The sequence below is a fragment of the Mauremys reevesii genome, linkage group 1 (assembly GCF_016161935.1).
Source record: "Mauremys reevesii isolate NIE-2019 linkage group 1, ASM1616193v1, whole genome shotgun sequence".
Taxonomy (NCBI): Eukaryota; Metazoa; Chordata; order Testudines; family Geoemydidae; genus Mauremys; species Mauremys reevesii.
In genome coordinates this window covers 208,326,209-208,348,422 of record NC_052623.1, presented here as the reverse complement: position 1 = coordinate 208,348,422, position 22,214 = coordinate 208,326,209, and the positions used below count along the sequence as shown (strand labels likewise).

The 22,214-nt window shown below is 44.5% G+C and overlaps 1 protein-coding gene and 1 long non-coding RNA gene across 5 annotated transcripts in view; one reads left to right on the top strand and one right to left on the bottom strand.

Annotated features, from left to right (window-relative positions):
• ARHGAP31 (Rho GTPase activating protein 31) overlaps positions 1 to 22,214 on the top strand; it is a 92,199-nt gene that overhangs the window by 63,519 nt on the left and 6,466 nt on the right. For all 4 annotated transcript variants that reach the window (XM_039509601.1, XM_039509592.1, XM_039509577.1 and 1 more), the window contains exons 2-8: positions 5,132 to 5,234; positions 5,783 to 5,927; positions 12,174 to 12,256; positions 12,997 to 13,104; positions 14,630 to 14,775; positions 16,743 to 16,941; positions 19,891 to 20,015. In XM_039509601.1, coding sequence (XP_039365535.1) covers positions 5,132 to 5,234; positions 5,783 to 5,927; positions 12,174 to 12,256; positions 12,997 to 13,104; positions 14,630 to 14,775; positions 16,743 to 16,941; positions 19,891 to 20,015 — 909 coding nt within the window. The remainder of the gene's footprint in view (positions 1 to 5,131; positions 5,235 to 5,782; positions 5,928 to 12,173; positions 12,257 to 12,996; positions 13,105 to 14,629; positions 14,776 to 16,742; positions 16,942 to 19,890; positions 20,016 to 22,214) is intronic.
• On the bottom strand, positions 15,311 to 22,051 carry LOC120388055. The gene is made up of 3 exons (XR_005590482.1): positions 21,794 to 22,051; positions 17,994 to 18,120; positions 15,311 to 16,668 (listed from the first exon to the last, which is right to left on the bottom strand). It is a non-coding gene; the product is annotated as an uncharacterized LOC120388055 (long non-coding RNA).

Below are 22,214 nucleotides of genomic sequence, written 5' to 3'. Positions count from 1 at the left end.
AAGCCCATTACTTTTTGTCCTACCTTCAGTGGCCATAGAGAACAGTTGATGACCATCCTCTCTATAACAGCCCTTACCATATTTGAAGACTATCAGGTTTTCCATCAGCCTTCTTTTCTCAAGACTAAATATGCCCTGTTTTATTAACCTTTCCTCATAGGTCAGGTTTTCTAAACCTTGTATCATTTTTGTTGCTCTTCTCTGGACTATCTCCAATTTGTAAACATCTTTCCTAAAGTGCGGCACCTGGAACTGGACACAGTGCTTCAGCTGAGGCCTCAGCAGTAGACCGGGGAGAACTACCTCCCATGTTTTATGTGTGACACTCCTGTTAATACACCCCAGAATGATATTAGCTTTTTTAGCAACTGCCTCATGTTGTTGACTCATATTCAATTTGTGATCCACTATAACCTCTTTTCAGTAGTACTACTGCCTAGCTGGTTATTCCCCATTTTGTAGCTGTGCATGTGATTTTTTTTTTCTTCCTGAGTGTGTAGTATTTTGCACTTACCTTTATTGAATTTTATCTTGATTTCAGACCAATTCTCCAATTTGTCAAGGTCCCTTTGAATTCTAATCATGTCCTCCAAAGTGCTTGAAACCACTCCTACCTTGGTGTCATTTGTGAATGTTATAAGCATACTTTCCAGTCCATTGTGCAAGTCATTAATGAAAATATTGAATAGCACTGGATCCAGGACAGACCCCTGCAGTACCTCAGTATATATATCCCCCCCACTTTTACAGCAAACCATTGATAACTACTCTTTGAGTATGATCTTTAAAACCATTTTGCATCCATTTTATAATAATTTCATTTAGACCACATTTCCCTACTTTGCTTGAGAGAATGTCATGTCGGACAGTGTCAAAAGCCTTACTAAAATCAAGATCTATCACATCTGCAGTTTCCCCCATCCAATAGGACAATAACCCTGACAAAGAAGGAAATTAGGTTAGTTTGCCATGATTTGTTCTTGACAAATCCATGTTGGCTATTCCTTATAACTCTGTTGTCCTCTAGGAGTTTAGTAGTTTGTTCCAGTATCTTTCCAAATATCGAAGTTAGGCTGTTTGGTCCATAATTCCCCAATTCTTTTTTTCCTCTTTTTAAAGACAGGTACTATGTTTCCCGTTCTCCAGTCTTGGGGGACCTCACCTGTTCTCCATTTCTCAGAGATAATCATTAATGATTGTGAGATTGTTTCCGCTAGTTTCTTCAGTACCCTAGGGTGTATTTCGTCAGGCTCTGGTGACTTTAATGCATCTAAATTATTTAAATATTGTTTAACCTGTTCTTTTTCTGTTTTGGATGCATTCCTTCCTGGTGGTTGTTAATATTAATTATGTTGAGTATCTGGTCACCATTAACCTTTTTAGTGAAGACTGAAGTAAAATAGGCATTAAACACCTCATCCTTCTTGATGTCATCAGTTATCAGCTCCGCTTCCCCGCTAAGGAGAGTACCTATACTTTCCTTCATACTTTCTTGCTCCTAAATTATTTAAAGAACCAGTTCTTATTGCCTTTTATGTCCCTTGTTATGTATAACTCATTTTGCCTTAGCCTTTCTGGTGGTGTCCCTACATCCTTGAGCTATTGTTTTGTTCTCACCCTTAGCAATTTCTTCATGTTTCTATTTCTTATAGGATTCCTTTTTGATTTTCAGGTCATTAAAGAGCTCCTGAGGGAGCCATGCTGGCTTCTCACTATTCTTCCTATCTTTCCTCTGCACTGGGATAGTTTGCTGTTGCACCTTTAATATTGGCTCTTTGAGAAACTGCCAGCTCTCCTTGAATTCCTTTTTCCCTCAGATTTTCTTCGCATGGGACCGTGCCTACCAGTTCTCTTAGTCTGTTACAGTCTGCTTGTTTGAAGTCCATTGTTCTTATTATGCTGTTGTCTCTCCTTTCTTTCCTTAGAATCATGAAATCTATCATTTCACGGCTACTTTCATCCAAATTGCCTTCCATCTTCAGATTCTCCTCCCTGTTGGTCAGAATCAAGTCTAAAATATCTGTCTCCCTGGTTACCTCCACCGCTTTCTGAAACTAAAAGCTGTCCCCAATACATCTGGCCCATTGTGTTCTGAATGGGAATACAGTGACAGTGGCTGAAGTTTGAAACTGATCCTTGGCATGGGCAGAGATCTCACTAAGGACTGGTGCCTTGGCTTGGCTTGCAAGGACAGGCATGAAAATATTATAAAAGGTTGAACAATCACTTCTGACTGACCTCATGGCATCTGCTAAGACTTTTAGTGGAGTGCAAAGATGTCCACTCCTCTTATGACCTCTCCACACATTCTCTCTGCCTGACCTGAGCAGGATCCTATTGCTGGGAGAGAATGGACATGAGAGGATATGTAAGTGTCATGCTACATTAAGTAGCAAAACCCTCCAGGAAAAAAACAAAAACCTTTCCCTTAATGGCCAGGACAAGAAAAAATGGCACTGGTGGGTTGGTGTAGGAAATGGATCCAATAACCCCTTCCCGTCCGTCCCCAATGCACTGCTCCATGTTGTGGCCCCAGTGGTGCTGTGCCGCATGGCACATAAGAGGTACAGCCCCCCGGGAAGGCTCCCACATGCCTTCTCCATTGTGCAATGGAACCGCACCAGTTGTGCTACATTCAGACCCTCCTTGGTCTGCTGGATCTAAATGTCAAAATCCCAGCTGGTATGACCTTACTGCTGCAAATTATAACCACTAGAACCCAGGAAAGGTTCAGCCTTTAGCCTCGCTTCGTGGCACTACAGCAATGGCTATGCCTGCTCTTCTGGTTAAATGTAGAGCTTAATCTATTACTGTTTGTCCTACAGAGTGTACGGGACGCACAATGTGGCCGTGTCAAGATTCCTCCCCCACTCTGAACTTTAGGGTACAGATGTGGGGACCTGCATGGACACTTCTAAGCTTAATTACTAGCTTAGATCTGGTAACACTGCCACCATCCAGAAATTTCAGTGTCTGGATCACTTTCTGTCCCCCCAAAACCTTCCCCTCCCTAGGCAGCCTTGAGAGGCTTTTTCACCAATTTCCTGGTGAACACCGATCCAACCCCTTGGATCTTAACACAAGGAGAATTTAACCATCCCCCCTCCCTTCCCCCACCCAGGGGCGGCTCTAGACATTTCGCCGCCCCAAGCAGGGCGGAATGCTGCGGGGGGGCACTCTGCCGGTTGCCAGTCCCGCGGCTCCAGTGGACCTCCCGCAGGCATGTCTGCGGGTGGTCCACTGGTCCCACGGCTCCACCAGACCCTCTGCAGGCATGCCGGCAGGAGGTCCCGCCGCATGCCGCCCCAAGCATGCCGTCCCAAGCACGCGCTTGGCGTGCTGGGGTCTAGAGCCGCTCCTGCCCCCACCAATTCCTGGTGAGTCCAGATCCAATCCCCTTGGATCTTAACACAAGGAAAAAAATCAATCAGGTTCTTAAAAAGAAAGCTTTTAATTAAAGAAAGAAAGGTAAAAATTATCTCTGTAAAATCAGGATGGAAAATACTTTACAGGGTAATGAGATTTATATAGCCCAGAGGAAACCCCCTCTAGCCTTAGATTCAAAGTTACAGCAAACAGAGGTAAAATCCTCTCAGCAAAAAGGAACATTTACAAGTTGAGAAAACAAAAATAAGACTAACACGCCTTGCCTGGCTATTACTTACAAGTTTGAAACATGAGAGACTGATTCAGAAAGATTTGGAGAGCCTGGATTGATGTCTGGTCCCTCTTAGTCCCAAGAGCAAACAACCCCCAAACAAAGAGCACAAACAAAAGACTTCCCTCCACCAAGATTTGAAAGTATCTTGTCCCCTTATTGGTCCTCTGGTCAGGTGTCAGCCAGGTTTACTGAGCTTCTTAACCCTTTACGGGTAAAAGATACATTAACCCTTAACTATCTGTTTATGACAGGCCGAGTTAATGCTGCGGTGAGGAACCTTAACGTCTGCATTTCCTGGCTGTCTTGGGATTATAACTGTGCAGCCTTCACACTGCATTAATATAGTGATTTGCATTTAATAGGGAAGGACTCTGCCAGCTGAGTGCACTGGGGACAGCAGAGGATTGTATCTGAACCAAAAGGATGACTGGCTCCTATACTTGTGTAATGAGAGAAAGCAAAACCTCAGACTGAAACACACTTGAATCCAGATCTGGATATGAATTTAGTGGTTTGAGCTCTTTTCTAAATCCTTAGCTGGTATAAATTGATGGAGCTCTTTTGAAGCCCATGGAGCTATGTCGATTTGAGGATCTGGCCTATATTTCCTTCTAATCTGATCTCTCTAGGTATTTCTAAGCCCTAGTCACTGGGCACTAGTCTCACACACAAGAGTAGATGCTTCTCTGATTTTTATCCAAACTAATCAGACCAGTTGGCACAACTGCTTTCAAGTACCTGAAAGGGGGTTCCAAAGAGGATGGATCTAGACTGTACTCAGCGGTACCAGATGACAGAACAAGGAGTAATGGTCTCAAGTTGCATTGGGGAGGTTTAGGTTGGATATTAGGAAAAACTTTTTCACTAGGAGTGTGGTGAAGCACTGGAATGGGTTACCTAGGGAGGTGGTGGAATCTCCTTCCTTAGAGGTTTTTAAGGTCAGGCTTAACAAAGCCCTGGCTGGGATGATTTAGTTGGGAATTGGTCCTGCTTTGAACAGGGGATTGGACTAGATGACCTCCTGAGGTCCCTTCCAGCTCTGATATTCTGTGAGTCTATGAACACAGCTAGACTGGAGATCTCATGAGAACAGCTTGCTTGGAGGATTCCTGGTACTTCATGTTCCCAGTTACGATTGAATCACTTTCCCCTCTGGAAAAAGCCTTTTTTTGCATTTCAAGGTATGGCTAGAGCAGCCTTTGTGATTACAGGCCGTTATTGTCAGAGCAGATGATGACTATGGCTGCTGCAGAACTGTCGTGTGACCTGCTGTCTAGCTCTGTAAATCAATTTGTGGCCACTTAAAGGATTTTATTTTGCTATTCTTGATCTCACCCATTACAATATCCTTTCCTGCTCACTGCAGAGAGGCTCTGCCACCGTTTAATGGGATTGTCTTCTTGAGGACCCTCATGAAAGATCTTCTCTCTGCCTAGTCACTGCTGACCTCATCTTCCTTTCCTTTATTAGTCCCTTACGTGCTGAGGAGCTGTGCCGAGTTCATTGAGACCCACGGCATTGTGGATGGAATCTACCGGCTCTCTGGAGTGACATCCAACATACAGAAGCTGAGGTAAGGGCAGTGGTCTGACTGCAAAGTGGGGTTTCAGTGGCATTGCTCAGTACCATTGTGTGGGGCTAGTCGAGGCATAGACTTGTTGAATGTGGTTTCTCGGTGGTGTAATGAGGGCAGCATGTCCCAACCCTGGTACAGAGGAGACCAGGTTTAGAGACAACCTTAGTTCCTAACACCGGTAAAGACCAAACGCACTACTTTACGGAGACTAACTGTTGTCCCCCCAAAAGCACCCCCCTCTGGATCCATGAACAGAGTACCTTAGGGGCAGCCCAGGAGTATCCAACCTCAGGAGAGGGTAGTCGCTGTGTGTCAGTTTTAGGACCCATCAGTGGAGCTGTGTGAGGGAAACCAGAGATGAATGAACCTGGAGTCTGAGCTTCAGGAGAGGATCTGGGCCAGGTTGCAGGTAAAAGAGGCAGATCTCTGCTTTCCATTCTATAACATATTTCTCTTTTCCCTCTGTCTGTGACAGACAACTAGGCATGGACTGTTTCCAGCTCCTGTTCTTCCAGGCTGTTATGTCTCTGTCTGTGTTGTTTCAGGCAGGAGTTTGGCTCTGATCAATGTCCAGACCTGACAAGGGAAGTTTACCTTCAGGACATTCACTGTGTGGGGTCACTCTGCAAGCTGTACTTCAGGGAGCTGCCAAACCCCCTCCTCACTTATGAGCTCTACAAGAAATTTACGGTGAGCCTTTTATTCTTGTTCACAGCCCGGCATGCACATGTGTTTTGGTAAAGGTAGTTGTTTGTGTTTTAGTCTCACTCTGATGATCCTGTGTCAGGGTTTTTGTGTGTGTGTGTGTGTGTGTGTGTGTGTGTGTAGGGGGATCATCCATCAGTGCTCAGGCACACTTGTTCTGTCTTTTCATTTTGTCTGTTGCTGTCTCTCTCTCTCACTGTTTCTCTCTGTCCCTTCCTTGTTTCCCTCATTCTTTCTCTTCGCTATTTCCGTCCCTCTATCCTTGTGTTACACTGTCTCCTTCTCTTCCATATCTCCCTCTCTCATTCTGTTTTTTCTCATTCTTTCTCTTACTCACTTTTCTTTCCCTTTTTCTCTTTGTCTCATTGAACCTTTCCTCCCTCCCTCCCTCCCTAATTCTGATTCTTTCCTCCATTGCTGTCCTTCGCTTGTAATTTTTATAACATGTGAATACACAGGGCCTGATTGTCTGATGCACTGTGCAGTCATTTACACCTGTTCACAGTGTGTGCACAGTGGGTGTAAAATACTACTACTTGCTGATGTGCTAGTGTTTTTAACTCCGTTTGCATTGAGGTAAATTGTGACACAAGGTAGAGGGCAATGGAAAATCAGGCCATAATGAGCATGTCCTGGATACAAAGAGCAGGTGAAAATGGAAACTGTTCAAGCAGAAATCTGTAACCTCATTTAAAGTAATAACTCCATTTTGCAAAGTGAATATAGTTTATGTGTGGATACAGGTAGGAGTCTGGGAGCAGACTGCTGGGGGCAGAAAAATAGACCATAACCCTTGCTACTGAGCCTCCTTAAGTCTGTGCTGGGGACCATAGCTGGACTTCTAAAAGGGCTGGACAATTTGATGACAGATAATATTTTATTATTGGCAGTGCAGATAGGAACACCTGTAGTTAAGGTTACCTGATGCTTTCCACTATAAACTCCTGCATACATTTGGTTATAACTTTGCCAATCTTTAACCATTTTGGCTGAAATTTTCCATACTGTCTGTCTGTCTCTCATATTGAATGTTTTTGGAAAGTTTCAGCTAAAACAGTTCAGCCATTTCTCAGAACGATATTAGGGAAAAATACATCGTATTGCCCATGTTCAAAAATTCTTACAACTGTTTCATTGAGAAGCTCTGGTGTCCCCCTTTAGATTTGAAGGGGACTAGAAAATTGGCAGAGGGATCACCCTGGTGTCAGGAATGTTAGATACTATGGTGATGAGCATGGTATATGAATTTATATAGAACAGAATAGCCTTTTGTTTTCCCCTTGAAAATATGCGCAAGTTGGCCAAGTTTTAAGTTTCTGAACAATCTCAGTTTGCACTTGCTCACTAGAGACTTGTTAGAGTTTGGCAGCTAAATTCTCCAAAGGTTCCATCTGTATTTAGCATGCTCCAACTAAGGGCTGCAGGGGCTGAACAGGACTTTCCCTGCAATTACTGCTCCTGGCTGCCCAGGGACAACTATCATGCCCAACATAGGAACTGAGAGCAGGAAGATGGTCTCTCTTGTGTTTTCACTGCTGGGCCCAGGCAGAAGGACAAGAAGGAGGAAAAGGCTGATGGGAATGCAAAGAGGTGAGGAGCCGGGTCTGGGGACTGGGATAAGGAGTAGAGGGGATGGAGGACTGGGATGATTAAGATTTGGCAAAGTCAAAAGCAACTGAAAACAGGTTCTTATTACAGCTGTGTGAAATTGTTCAGCCAAAACCTTTTTTTGGCAAAAAATGCAAGATTGGGTGACATTGGAACATTTTGTGAATTTGTGTTGGTTTTGCCAAATTATTTGGGTAAAATAATTTTAAAAAATCCAAACGTGAAAATGTTTCATTATGACATTTTTTTAAAGGAAATGTTTCATTTTTTCAGCACTAAATGACTTTTTGTTTGGAAATTTCCTTCACATTAATTTTTTTAAAATTAAAATGTGAAAAAACACTCAAAATCAAAATGAAACATTTTGTTTCAGGTCAAATGAAATATTTTGTTTGACCTGAAACAATTTTTTTTCAACACTTTGACCCGCTGAACATTTTGAAAAATGTTGGCTTCAGGTTGACCCGAAACAATTAAAAAAAAAAAAAAAGTCAGAATTGCAAGCACACGGAAAAATCCATTATTCATAGAGCTCTAGTTCTTATAATGGGAATTGTTGGGCAGCCTTAACTATAGGCATTGCTACTTACAGTGGGTAACCGATTTGGCTAGAAATACTAACAGAAGCTAAGAAAAAGAAACTATTCCCCAGAGTCTGGCGAAAACCACCAGAAGGGGAGTCTGGTTGAATGTAGGATGGGTGCCCCAGTGTCTAGACAGCAGTGTGCGGGTGGGAGGCAGGGATGCCTGCTAATCGTACACTGTCTGCCTCACTCAGCACTGTGTCCGAGGAAGGATAGGCACAGCTTTGAGTCACCACAGTGATTCAGACATTAGTGTCTCAGGATAGGGAAATTCTTAATGACCAGAGAGGGATTAGCCTTTCGGCTTCAACCGTATCAAGTTTATATATATGATGACCCTGCCATGGCATTGCTGCATATTTATCTTTGCAGTATGACACTCCCTCCTGCTCTGGTCCTTCACCAGCTCATAATCTAGTTCTGATTGAGTTGGTGACTCTGGCACTGGCAGACTCATTCTAACACTAGTGTAAAGGGACTGATTGCTTCATCAAACCAATTCGATAACAGAAGGCCACACACCTTCTTCCTTCCTCAGTTTTACTCCACTTGCTAGCCAGGGGCTACCAGCTGAGCACACCCAGTGTGGTCATTGGAGTAGAAGGGTAATAGATCATGTGTGTCCTTGACTGTGCATCTGAAACACCCTGTCTCCTTCCAATTTTTTCTTCCCATTCATAAGGTGAAACAATCAGTAATTAATGCTAAATTTGAAAAAAATACATTAAATAAAAGCAGTTGGTTTTTCTTGGGATTCTGTATCCTCTGCTTCTTGCTGTTCTGAATCTATAATTCCACATGTTGAAGATGATCCCCCCTGGTTTTGTAAGCCATGCCATGGGTTTCTAGCTCAGTTGGCTGAGAAGTATGGCTGTTGGGTCTGAGTCAGTCATGACATCACACGAATCAGCATTTGCTTGCTGTCTGTTTCAGCTTCCTTTCCTAGAATCTAGAAATGAAACGTATGAGCCAAAATCTGCACTGATTTACAGCCATGCAACCTAGCTGATATCTGATGTTTCAGATTTGCATCCAAATGTTTGGATGCTTCTCCTGATCCATTTTTGGTCAGAACCAATGGCCTGGAAATCTCACACGAGAAGCGTTGGATTTATTGTGCTTCTTGTCTCTGAAATGGTGGAAACAGGTCTTTTTTATAGGTCAGTACTTCCACTGGTGGATTGAAACAAAAAATAATCAGCTGAGATGGGTCTGAGTTGTAAGATTTAGATCTGGAGCAGAACTTCCCCCAATTCAGGAGTTTTTAGCTCTGCGTTTTCAGTTCAGCCCATAGGAGAGATGGGGTCAGGCACAAAGCTCAGATGTGGATTTCCCAAGTTCAGAGGTATCAGAGCTGTCTTTTTAGCTGGGACTATCTCTGGAGCGGAGGCTTGTGGAGATAAAAAAAAAACTAAAAAAATTACTGGTTAACTTCCACCCCACTAATTTCTTTGACCCTCAGAAAAGGCTCAGTTCCTGCTTTGAATGAAGATTAAGGTCAGATCTTATTTAATCCAAATAAGGTGTCTGTCTCTCTCTCCATCAGATGTTTTGACGTTGGAGGCAGGCTGGTGGAATATGAACACCTGATCTCTCTCTATATATTCATTATTGATGCAAAATCCTCTCCTTGATGGATGCCCGATTAATGATATTTAAGTTTGTCAGCACACGTGTACCATGTCAGTGATGTTAAAGGACTGGTGTTGGTGATCCTGGTTATGCTCTTATTGGTGAGATCATTGGTAACAATGGTGAAGTTATTGACTGATGACAACAAAGGTTTTGTTGATGATTCTGCTGCCTGGTGTGGTTGTGGGCTGACAACAAAGATCAGAAATAGGTTCAAGCCACAGAATTCAAATCTGGGTTCTGAAAGTGGGGGCTGCTTGGATCCTGGCATGCAGTTCATGCCCATCTCTGGTAGCAAAATTGATGATTGCAATTTACATGTGGTTTTGCATAAAGGATGGCTTATAGTGAAAAGAATAGTGACGAGAATAGTGACAGCAGAATAAATAATGGGAATGTAGTAGTGTCAGTGAAAACACAGGAAGGTGTTTCTGTGGCTGTGGTTGGTGATTTCAGATTAATAATATTTAAGCAACTGATGGTTAGGAATGGATTGTTTTCTTTATCTCAGTTCTAGCTTTGCTGACATCCTTATGTAGGCAAAACTCCAATTGGCAGGCGCGGTCACAGTATCTTTCTTTGAACTCACTTCAATCCCCAGAAGTAGAAGTGTGGGCAGATGGATCCTAGATAGCCTCACATTGTTTAAAGTTCCTAGTGGCTTGTCCTCTCCCATTGCAGTGTTGAAAGGGAAGCTGACAGAAAACAATGCAGAGAAGAACTCCCAGGAACTGAGACAATAGGTTCTTATAGCCCTCTCAGCTCCTACTCTGCAGAGAACTGCTGGGCTAGTGGTGGTGGGGAGGTGCATAGGCTCAGTTTTATCTACGCTATTCCACTCGAACCGCTAATATAGACTTTTGTTACTCTGTCTATGCAATTGTATTTCTAGGCATTTCATTGTAGCTACTCTAAAATACCTCATCATCACAGGAGCTGCTATATCTACATACAGTAGATAATAATGCTTGTTTTTATTTATAAATTACTTTGCCTTTCACCCCATAAGCCCCAAGCTGTTTTCATTTCACAGGGTTTAAAAAGGACCCATTTTTTATTTGTTTCAAAAATTTTTTGGAAAAAGTTTCAATATTTTTCATTTGTTATTTATCATTTCCTCCTCTTGTCCTTTCATTTCTTTTCCCTCTTTTCCTCCAACCCCTCTCAATATTTTTTCTTTTTTTGTTTCTTTCTATTTTTCTCCCAGTCATCGTATGTGTGTGTGGGAAATCAATTTTCAAAAATGAGTGGGAGGAAGAGGAAGGGGGAAGGAAAGAGTCAAAAAGAAGAAAAAGGAAATACATCTCACAGCTGAAGATCTCAAAGTGTTTAATGAATTGAGGCCCAGACTTTCACCCGTGAACTGAAGGAGACTAAGGGCTTGGCTACACTTGAGAGTTGCTGCGCTGGGAGTTACAGCGCTGGTCACGTGTGTGTAGTAGGGGAGGTGTGGGGTGTACCCACAGCTACCATCGCTGCAGTGGCCACATTTGCATTGCAGCATTTGCCTGTTGGGAGTGAGTGATGCGGGGCAGCTATCCCAGCAAGCAAGTGGCAGCAACGTGCTTTTGGTTTGGGTGGGTGGGGTGGGTGGTGAGGGAGGGAGAGAGGAGAGAGAGAGAGGGATTTTTTAGCCCCCTGCCTTGCAAAAGCTAAAAAATCAAAAAAAGAAAATTTTCCCCTGCCTTATGCTTAACTGCAAGCAGCTGACTGAGCAGAGCTGCAGCAACTCTCTCCCTTCTCCCGCCTCCCCCGCTTCTTCCTCCTCTCGCAAGCAAACACCTCCCCCCCTGCCTCATTCATTCTTTCATTTTTTCTTATTTTTGTGTTCTGACAGATTTACAGATTGCAAACAGGAGCTGTGTTTGTTTTTTTTTTTAAGCTCACAGCCCGGGCTCAAAACAAACAAAAGAACAAAGAGATAACAAAACAAAGAAAGTAGAAAGTAATTAGTCTCTTCTATATATACCCTGGCCTATACTGTGCCTGGCACTGGTGTGGGTGTGTGGCCCACAGTGCTGCATAGCGCTGCAGCATCACACTCCCAAGCAGACCCAGCAGTCAAGCAGAGCAGGTGCAGCAGCGCTGCAGCAGGACAGGAGTGCTGTGGTGGTGAGCAGCTAAGCAGCAGCGCTGAAAGCTCCACCAGAAGCTGCGCAGCAGCTGCCCTATGGCTCTATGCCCCACAGCGAGATGGGTAAGTATGGTTATCCTTACAGGGAGGTGAAGTGACTTGCTTAAGGTCTGACAGAAAGTCAGTGGCAGGACTTCCTACTCATAGGTCTGTAATGTAATGAGACAATGTTCCCTCTGACACCTGCCAGGCCTCTGTACGTGTCTCTCTCTGTCACTCTCTCACTCCCTCTAAATCCGTCACTTCAACGGACTGTTTCCTCTCTCTCCACAGGAGGCAATATCTCGCTGCCCGGAGGAGGAGCAATTGGCCCGTATTCAAAATGTCATCCAGGAACTTCCACCATCACATTACAGGTAAGAACTCAGCCGTTGAAACTGTGGGGATCCATGCGGTGGCTCTTAGCTGTGGGAAGGATTCTCTGAAATGGCTTCTGCTTTGGGGAGGAGCTGAGAGGTGGGTTCATTCATTTCCACCAAATTCAAGAGCAATTCACCTGTCCTCTAAATAAAATTAAACAGATCATTACATTAAGTGTCTGAAAGAGCAACCAGCCCTCTCCAGCTTCTGTCAACTCGAGTCTCCCTCCCAGCTGCCATACCGTACTTGGCCAGTTGTGCAGTCCTGTCCAAGTGGGAGAAGGCACTTAAGCCCATGCATTTAAGCATACAATGTGATCTGAGCTTCCATAGCTGCCATATGCATCAGTAGCCCCCTTCTTCCTGCTTCCTACTTTCCATCCTCCTCAAATTCATTTGGGTTGTACCACATGAAGCCATCCACAATAACAACATCCACAGTGTTCTGCGCCACTGCTCAAAAACTGTGACATAACAAATCACTGCTCTGGCTTTGAGCCATGGTGCCCATTTTGCCAGTCTCATATATACAGACACCACAGTCACTGGGGGAGACTGAAACCAGTACCATCAGCACCAAAACACAGGCCTCTCTACCTCTTGGGCTAAAGGAGAATTCTGTTAGCAGATCTTATATGGCAGACTGCTGTACTCATGGGGGCTAGCAACTAACGGGAGACTTGATCACATGTGCAGGAGCTGAAGACTTTTTCTTTATCCAAACCTAATGCTTGCAGGACTTTGGAATACCTGATCAAGCATCTGACTCACCTGGCCTCCTTCAGCAACATGACCAACATGCACACCAGGAACCTGGCCCTAGTGTGGGCACCTAATCTCCTCAGGTACAGTAAGGACCTCTTTTCACTTCACTCTTAGGGCAGCACTGCTGAGCTACTGCTGGAGCATCTGAGAGTGAAACTGACCAGACAGTAAACAGAGACTGATCAGTCAATCACAGACTGATCCCGCTGAGAAAAATGCAAAGAAATAAACAGCATAAATAATAGTGCAAAGTAAATATGATTTAAAAAATTCTCCCAAATTGAATAACCTGAGGTTTTACTAATAATATCCAGGGAAGGAAATCTATGGATTTCTAAAAACTATATTCTTTTTGACAGTGTCCATTTAAAAATGAGGCGTTTGCGCATCACTATGGGATTGAAGAAACTGTTTTCAAAATATGGGTGGTGAAGGTTGATAGGATAGAGCAATGAGTGACTAGGGAAGGGGAGATGGTGGTACATGTTATAGACAACTTGAATCCAAATCCATTTTGGTCACAAGTGAAATGAGTTTGATGATCTTAAGATAGTTGCTAGTGGACATTTGCTGGTACCACAAGATTACCAAGCGTTTTTTCATAATTTTCCCTGCCTGAAAATCTCTGCTGAGAGCCAGTACTGCGATTGGATCAAATGTTGAAACTATTGAACATTGCAAAGTGGACGTTTACTACTCATATATTTCAATTCCAGCTTCTGTCCTTCTTGTCAAATGACCTGAAGTCTGTTTCCTTTGTAATGCAAGTCCCAGGGAGGACAAGAAAGAGGCAGGCAATGCAGTCTCTTTACATGGTTATCCAGTTGGCAATGCCCCAAGCCGTTATCTAACAAACCACTCATTAACTTTACAAAGGATCCATTGCCCAGAGATAATTTCTTCAGTAACACTTTGGCATGTCAAGATAAGGAAGGTTTTTCTGCTGAGAGAGTGAGAATGCAGGAGTGCTGGGTGGAGTGAAGGAAGGGACAGGGACATAAAGACAGTCATAAAAAAATAGCAGGAAAAAGAAGAACCTGAGACATGGAATTCAAATCTGCTCTTCCCTCAGATTTCACTGGGTTCAGTTCTGGTGGTTTGGCTTCAAATCCACCTTACAGAGATAAGCTCAAACTACAAAGTTTGGAACTGGATCCAGAGTCTGAGGGGGGCTGGGCCCAGTGTTCTGGTTTAGGCTCTAAAAGGGATAGAGAAAGAGGACAGAGAGAAGGTGAGAAAGGAAAAATAGAATGGTGGAAATAGGAAAAAGAAAATTTCTGATGAATAAAACTAGTGAAAATAAAAAGGGGAGAGAGGAAATGGAGAAAGCAACACAGAAGAAAAAAGGAGAGATGGGAGAGGACATGGGGAAAGAATAAAGAAAGAATGGAAAGTTAAGAAAGAGTAAAGGACTGGAAGAGTGAAAAGAACGAGACTTAGAGCAACAGTGCATAAAAAGTTCCTATTCCAGGACATTCTTGCTGTATCAGGGAAAGGTTCCATCCATGACCCACTGGGGAAGGTCAAAGCAATTCTGTCCCTCACATACTGTATCTTAGATGCAGGGGTTTTATTGTATTTATGGCCACTCCCCCTGTGGTACAGGTCGAAGGAGATCGAGGCTGTCGGCTGCAATGGGGATGCAGCTTTCCTGGAGGTGCGAGTCCAGCAGTTGGTGATTGAGTTTATCTTGAATCACGTGGATCAGATCTTCAGCAACAACATAACAACCAGCTCCATGGAGCATGATGGTAACTACCTCCCCTGCCACATATGCTACCTGCCGGCCGCTCTAACCCTAGTCCCATCTCCTCCCACCAACACTCCAATTTCAACCCCGTCCTTTCTCATAGACACTCCCAGACCTTCTCACCAGTACCCCAACCCCTCATTGACCCTAACACTTCTCACCAACCCCCAAATCCTTCTCCTCAACATCCCCGATTGTCCCTACCAAAACGGAAACCCACCCTAAGCCTTCCCACCAATGCCTAACCTGACTAATCATGACACTTTTCATCAATGCCCTTCTCACCAGCATGACAGTACTCCCAATCCCAACACTAACCTTTCCCATCGACCCTCACAGATCTACCCTTGATATCCCAACCCATCCTAACCTTTCCCACAGCCACCCCACTTAGCCCTTCTCACCAATGCCTAGAACCCTAAACCTTCCCACCAACAGCCTGAGCCCAGCCTAAAATCTTCTCCTTGCAATGTCAGGCCTTCTCCAATCATAGCTCTGCACACCCTTACCCCATCTCTGTCGACAGCCTTCTCCTCCCTTTGCTCGTCATGTCTTATCCTAGCCCTTCCTGCCATCAAAAACATGCCCAAAACGACACCGTGTGCTTTGCATGGCATTCAGAGCATATGTCTAAGGATTTGCTGCTTTATACCAGGGGCATTATTTCATAAACAGAATTTGTCCTGGACTTCAGCAGAGTTGGGAAATACTGTTCGTGTTACTCAGAGATAGGCTTGTAGAGAAAGTGCTTTTAATGGGGGCTCTTGGTCCTGATTAGCCTCATGTAACCTCAAACATGTGCACCCCTGTAAGTTTGTAATTCTTTTCACCTTTTATTTGAACTTTAGGGAATTTTTAGCACTTAAGGAAGTGAGGGACTTACCATGCCGCCTAAAGACACAGTGTGGGCAGTGGCTATGCAACTTCCCCATACCTAGCTCTGTCACTATCCATCAACCCTGATCTGCAATGCCCCCTTAAAGTCCTCTGCTGGAAACCACCTGCTCAGAGCTCCAGCCCTGACCTGCAGACACCCTTGTTCTTCCAGTGCTAATGCAATGCCTATGGCCTTCTGTTCTCCCATGGCAGAGGTTGGAGGCTGCAGAGTGAAGAATTCTGCCCTAGGATTATTTCAAACTGGCACAAATATCATGATGGGAGTAGTGACTCGCCAACATAAAGGGTTGGTGATGTGTTGCAGAGCCTTTGATCTCCAGGTCACCAGCTCAAATCTGGCCCGTTTTGGTAGTGACTGAACATTGTTGCCTGCTAACAGCTGTGTGGAGTCCTGTGAGGAATAAACGGACAGTCTCAGTCCAGCTCTTAGTGGGGAAGTTCCCATATCACAGAACCCACCAGCACTGGCACTCATTGGTTCCCTTGTTCAGCAGATAGGCCAAGAATTGACTAGACTGTAGGGGCTGAGCTCCCCTCCCACTCTGAGAGGAGGTAGGCCCATTGGTGAGGCAGTGTGTGGGAAGCTAGTCTTGCTATTGTCCACACAAACAGAGGCCTTCACTCTCCAGGGTTGTCCTTTTGTCAGAACTAAAATTAATGACAAAGGAAAAAGTAATGTCACTGTTCAAAACAACCCCCCTAAACAAACAGGGAGAAATATTACAGAGTAGAGACAAGGGCCAGCCACAAAGTTGGGATCTGGATCTGAACTTCCCCAAAGTTCAGGGGAATTGGGATCCAGGTGTTTTGGAGGGACACACATCTTTCATACTCAGGCTTCAGCAGCAGCCAGTACAGTGCAATACAGAGCGTGGCTAATGAGCAGAGCCTTGCTGGGAGGCCCTGCAGTCTGATGAAGAAGATTGTTGTGGAGACAGAGGACACATTGGACAAGTGCATCTCTGTGCAAGTGCTTTTCCCCCTGCAAGAGGTGATCCTGTGGAGGAAACACATGAGAACCCTTCTTAGGTCCCCCATTCAGAGTTGGAATCTTCTTTTTTTCCCTTTCAGAGAATATGCCCATTGTGAAGAGTCTGACCCTGCCCTCTGCCTCCCTGCCTATGAAACTGGTGAGCCTGGAAGAAGCTCAGGCACGGAGTCTGTCAGCCTCCCATCCTGCCCGGAAAGAGAGGAGAGAGAACAGCTTGCCTGAAATTGTCTCAGTCACTGGATCCTTCTTCCACACTGTCGTCGACCTACCCGACAGCAAGTAGGTGCCCAGAGAAAGCTGAAATACTAACCGATGAAAGCATACCTCCCCATGGTCATGGGTTTGGTGGGACTGTCCCCCTTTGATTCCCCCAAACCTCCTGTCCTGACCGAAGTAGAACATTTCCTGCATTCAGTGGCGCCCGCAGCTGTACATACCATTTGCTGGAGCAAAGCTAGGGAGGGCAGTGCCGTCAGCTGCTCCAGGGCATGCTCAGCCCCCTTGGGCATGCTCAGTGGCTGCAAGGGAGCACAGGGATGGGGAATGCTGCTGCTTCTGAGAGGGGTGGGCGGGAAGGCAGGGGCTGAGTGTGGCGCACACTCAGCAGGTGACGCTCTGGTAACGGTGCCTGCAGCTGGGATGGCTTCATGGGGATTGGCAGTGACCGGCTGTGTCCCACTTTAGCCATTTGAAATGTTATGTGAAAGACAGAGAGAATGCTTCCGCTCCTGCTGTACCCCCACTCCCCACATTGTGATCCCCTTCTCCACCCACTGATGAACGTACCATCACCATCAGGGTTACTCGACTCCCATCTCTAAGGAGAAGAGATCAGACTCTCCTTGCAAGCATTGAAAATGTGATCCTACAACTTCCCTAGGTCTCTGTTTTCTCATGTGTCCACCATTCCTCAGTACAGAACCAGGGCCGCCCAGAGGATTCAGGAGGCCTGGGGCAAAGCAATTTCGGGGTCCCCTTCCATAAAAAAAAAAAGTTGCAATACTATAGAATACTATATTCTCGTGGGGGCCCCTTCGGGGCCTGGGGCAAATTGCCCCACTTGCCTAGGGTGACCAGATGTCCCGATTTTATAGGGACAGTCCTGATATTTGAATCTTTTTCTTATATAGGCTCCTATTATCCCCCTTTCCCTGTCCCGATTTTTCATACTTGCTATCTGGTCACCCTACACTTGGCCTCCCCCCCCCGGGTGGCCCTGCACAGAACCAGGCAGGCCCATGCTGTAAGGCAGCTGCCTTGGCTTCCCTGAATCTGCCCAACCTGGTTGAATGTCAAACAGATCTCGAAATCATTTGTTGTAAGAGCTCCACCTGCTGGTGGCTGTCCTGAACTGCAGAGTGAGGCATCCATCTGGCTAGTTCAGTAGTTTTCAACCTATGGTCTGCGGACTAAGATTTCCAATGGGTTCCACAGCTCCATTTGAAAATTTTTAGCAGCCTGCAAATGAAAAAAGGATTTAAAACCCCTAACTTAGTTGTATAATTCACTGTGTTCCTTCATGCAAAGAGAAGAGCCACTAGGGCAAATATCACTCCTGCTGTATCACTAGAGTACATCTGCACTGCACACTCCTCATGGCAGTGTGTAGAGTACATACCCTGTACGCCCCGCTAAGCATGGGTATAAATAGCAGTGGAGATGGTAAGAAAGGGAAAGACTCTGAAGGGGGAAGAGAGCGTGGAGCTGCTGGAGCCTTTCCCCATTGCCTCTTCCCTGCCAGAACCTTTTGCTGATGTGTGTAGCTACATACCACAGTGTGGACACAGCCTGCCTTTCACTGCAGTGTGTATCTACATGTACCCTGTGCCCCAGCACTGTCAGTAGTGTAGGTATAGCTGAAAAACTATTGACAAGAGGGCACACGTTCCGAGAAGAAGAGCGTGAAATCAGATGACCTTGCTGCACTTGTCAGGTAGGTGTATATCTAGATAGACAGATTAGATAGATAGATACATAGTAATATCTATTGAATTCTAATCTAATCTAATCTAAGTAAAATATGGGCACTGAATTGCCCTGGCTCAGAGATAATAGCCTGTACAGCTGGAGACTTACTAGTGACCCATAAGGAACCTTAGCAGTGATGTATCTACACACTTCATATAGTAACAGCAAAGGACTACACACCAAAGGGAAGAGGTACAGAGGCAGCCCACTCCCTGAATAGGATACCTCACCTCCCCCCCACCCCCAGAGTGTCCTTTTCCTCACACTTTCAGGAGAACGGACCTACTCTAAACTCCTGGTCCCTCTGTAACACAATGAGAGGGGACTCTGTACCGCTAACATCCTCTTCTCTGTACCAGACTGATAGGAAGGGTTGTTGAGGGCAAGGCAGAGATGCAGGGAGACTGTGTCCAAAAGCAGGAGCTGCAGAAAAGGTTCTTGCACCAAGAGAGGCAAGAGTGTGGGAAGGGAGACAACCAGTCTCATGCTAGATGAACAGAGGGAGTGAGGCAGGGAGGTGAAGACAAAAATCCACACAATACAGTATACAAAGGAGAATATGCATGAGATGTGGTGCTTCTCCTGCAGTTTTACACAGAGCTTTTCAAAGGGGCCTGTAACGGGGTCCTTTCCTGGGCCGCCCCCCTTGCTGAGCTCTGTGCTCCCTCAATAAAGCACTGTCAGGCTTTTCTTGCTGCAGCACCTGTGGCTTTTATTTACATACAGTTCCCACCACCAGCAATACTATTTACAAAACACACAGGTCTTCCTATCTCCTCTTTTACAGGGAGTCTCCCTTCAGCCTGGAGACTGGCCATTCCCCCTTTGCACTGGCTGCCAGCCAGCCTTTATAGCTCTCCTACTAGCAGGCCCCCAGGTGCAGCCAGTTCCAGAGGCCAGGCACCAGCCTTTTCCCAGCCCCAGTCTATTTCTCCTGATTGGGGCTGGCTGAGCAGGGGCTAATTAGGTGCCTTTGCACCAGCACCCTGCTACAGGGCCCAAGGGAGTTAGCGCCCAACTCCCATTGAAAGTCGCTGGGATTTGTGGGCCTAAACCCCTGGGACTCTTTAAAAACCTCTGCCTTAAGGTTATTATAATGTTTGCCTTGCAAACCCCAGAATTAAAGAGAGAGAGAGAGAGAGACTAAAAGAAGAGCAGAGGCTGAGGGGGGTGGGGGGAAGACAGGTTTCTGTGGCACACCAGGACTAGTGTTCAGCCCCAGGTACTTGGCACTAATCTCCTGTGCATTTTCTCTTCCAGGAGAAAATTGTCCACCAAATCCAAGAAATGGAAGTCAATATTTAACCTGGGCCGGTCTGGATCAGATTCAAAATCAAAATTGAGTCGAAATGGGAGTGTGTTTGTGAGAGGGCAGAAACTTTCTGGTAAGAACCAGCTTGTCAGTTAATTTCCTCTCTCAGCCAGCTTCCCCTAATCACCCCTCTCTGGTATGGCAATGGTACAAGAGATATCCTGTTGATGTTAGTGCTGCAAGAATTCAGATCTGGGATGAAAGTCAGATTAGGCTTCTAAAGTTGGGAGGCAGGAGGAGTCACATAGTTAACTCCTTCCATCGTGGGCCTTTCACTTGAGTATGGCAGTGAGAGGCAGTCAGAACCAGGGACTGCCAACCCAGAACATCCATTGTGGTGTTGGGGTGAATATGCTTCATTGCCCAGCACCCTACCCTGGGCTTAGGAAGCACTAAGCCCCAGTTCTGCAAAGCTTTTTAGGCTTAGGAGCCTAAATACCACAGAGGATTTGGGCCTTACATGTTGTATTAGCCTGGCTAACCCAGAGTGGGTTTAAGGGGAGCTGCGCTCCTGGAAGTATTATGCCTCATAGGAAATGGTGCATGGCCAGGTTAACACACTCTATGTGGTACTGAGTCAGAGACAGGTCTATGCCTCCAGGGCATTAAAGAATCAAAGTGTCTTCATATAAACTGTCATCATGAGTTCCCATGTTTATTGTCTCGTGGTGTTTGGATAAATAAGATCACATTTGCAGAGTTTACAGGCAAAAAGATGTTTTTCCTAATGGCCAGCATCCTAAACTCTAGATTCTCCTGCATTGAAATCTAACAATTGCTCTGCTTCCTAGGAGCATATCCAGTATTGCCAAGCCTCAGTGTTCAAAAATCATGAGTCAGACCCCACCCCCCGCCCCCAACGATGAGTTTGGTTTAAAAATAAGGAGATTTAAAAAAATTAGGGTTGTTGATTAATCACAGTTAACTCACGCGATTAACTCAAAAAATTAATTGTGATTAATCGCACTGTTAAGCAATAGGATACCAATTGAAATTTATTACAGATTTTTGGATATTTTTCTACATTTTCAAATATATTGATTTCTATTACAACACAGAATACAAAGTGTACAGTGCTCACTTCATATTATTATTTTTATTACAAATATTCACACTATAAAAATGATAAACAAAAGAAATAGTATTTTTCAAACATATCTCATACAAGTACTGTAGTGCAGTTTCTTTATTGTGAAAGTGTAACTTACAAATGTAGATTTTTTTTCTTACCGTAACTGCATTCAAAAACAAAACAATGTAAAACTTTAGAGCCTACAAGTCCACTCAGTCCTACTTCTTGTTCAGCCAATCGCTAAGACAAACAAGTTTTGTTTACATTTATGGGAGATATTGCTGCCTGCTTCTTATTTACGTCACCTGAAAGTGAGAACAGGTGTTCACATGGCACTTTTGTAGCTGGTGTTGCAAGGTATTTACATGCCAGATATGCTAAACATTTGTATTCCCTTTCATGCTTTGGCCACCATACCAGAAGACATGCTTTCATGCTGATGATGCGCTACAGTACTTATGTTAGGTGAACTGAAAAATACTATTTCTTTTGGTTTTTACAGTGCATATATTTGTAATAAAAATAAATATAAAGTGAGCACTGTAAACTTTGTATTCTGTGTTGTAATTGTAATTGAAAATGTAGAAAACATCCAAAACTATTTAAATAAATGGTATTCTATTATTAACAGCACAATTAATTGTGATTAATTTTTTTTAATCACTTGACAGCCCTAAAAAAGTACATTTGGGGTTCTTTTAATTAGTTATCTGGTGTTGGAGCCTTTAGGGTTCATGTGTTCAAGTTTTTCTCTGCAATCATGAGGGCTAGAAACTTACTTTTTCTTCTTCTTTTTTGTAAAAAAAGATGAGATTGAGTCTCACATAATCTCATGAATCCAGGAGCTGGGACTTTATGGAAAAAACCTTAATACCACAAAAATATCAATAAACTCACTAGAGTTGGCAACATTGCAATATCACTTGCATGGTTGGTACTGTATAATAATTAGAGGTGAGGTTGGATGAAAATCCTGGAGCCAAATCCCCTTTAACTTTGGGAGAGTTCAGATCCTGATCCAAGCTTTGTGGCTCCGGCCCATCTCTGATCGTGTACTTGCGCACCTGCAATCACACCCACCCGTGTGATTTGCATATACAGTGTGAGGTCACACAGGAAGCCTGTGACAGCCTCTTTTTTAACCACAAGACCATCCTACCTCTCTGATAAGGAATCCTTTCATCACGCCACCATCCCAAA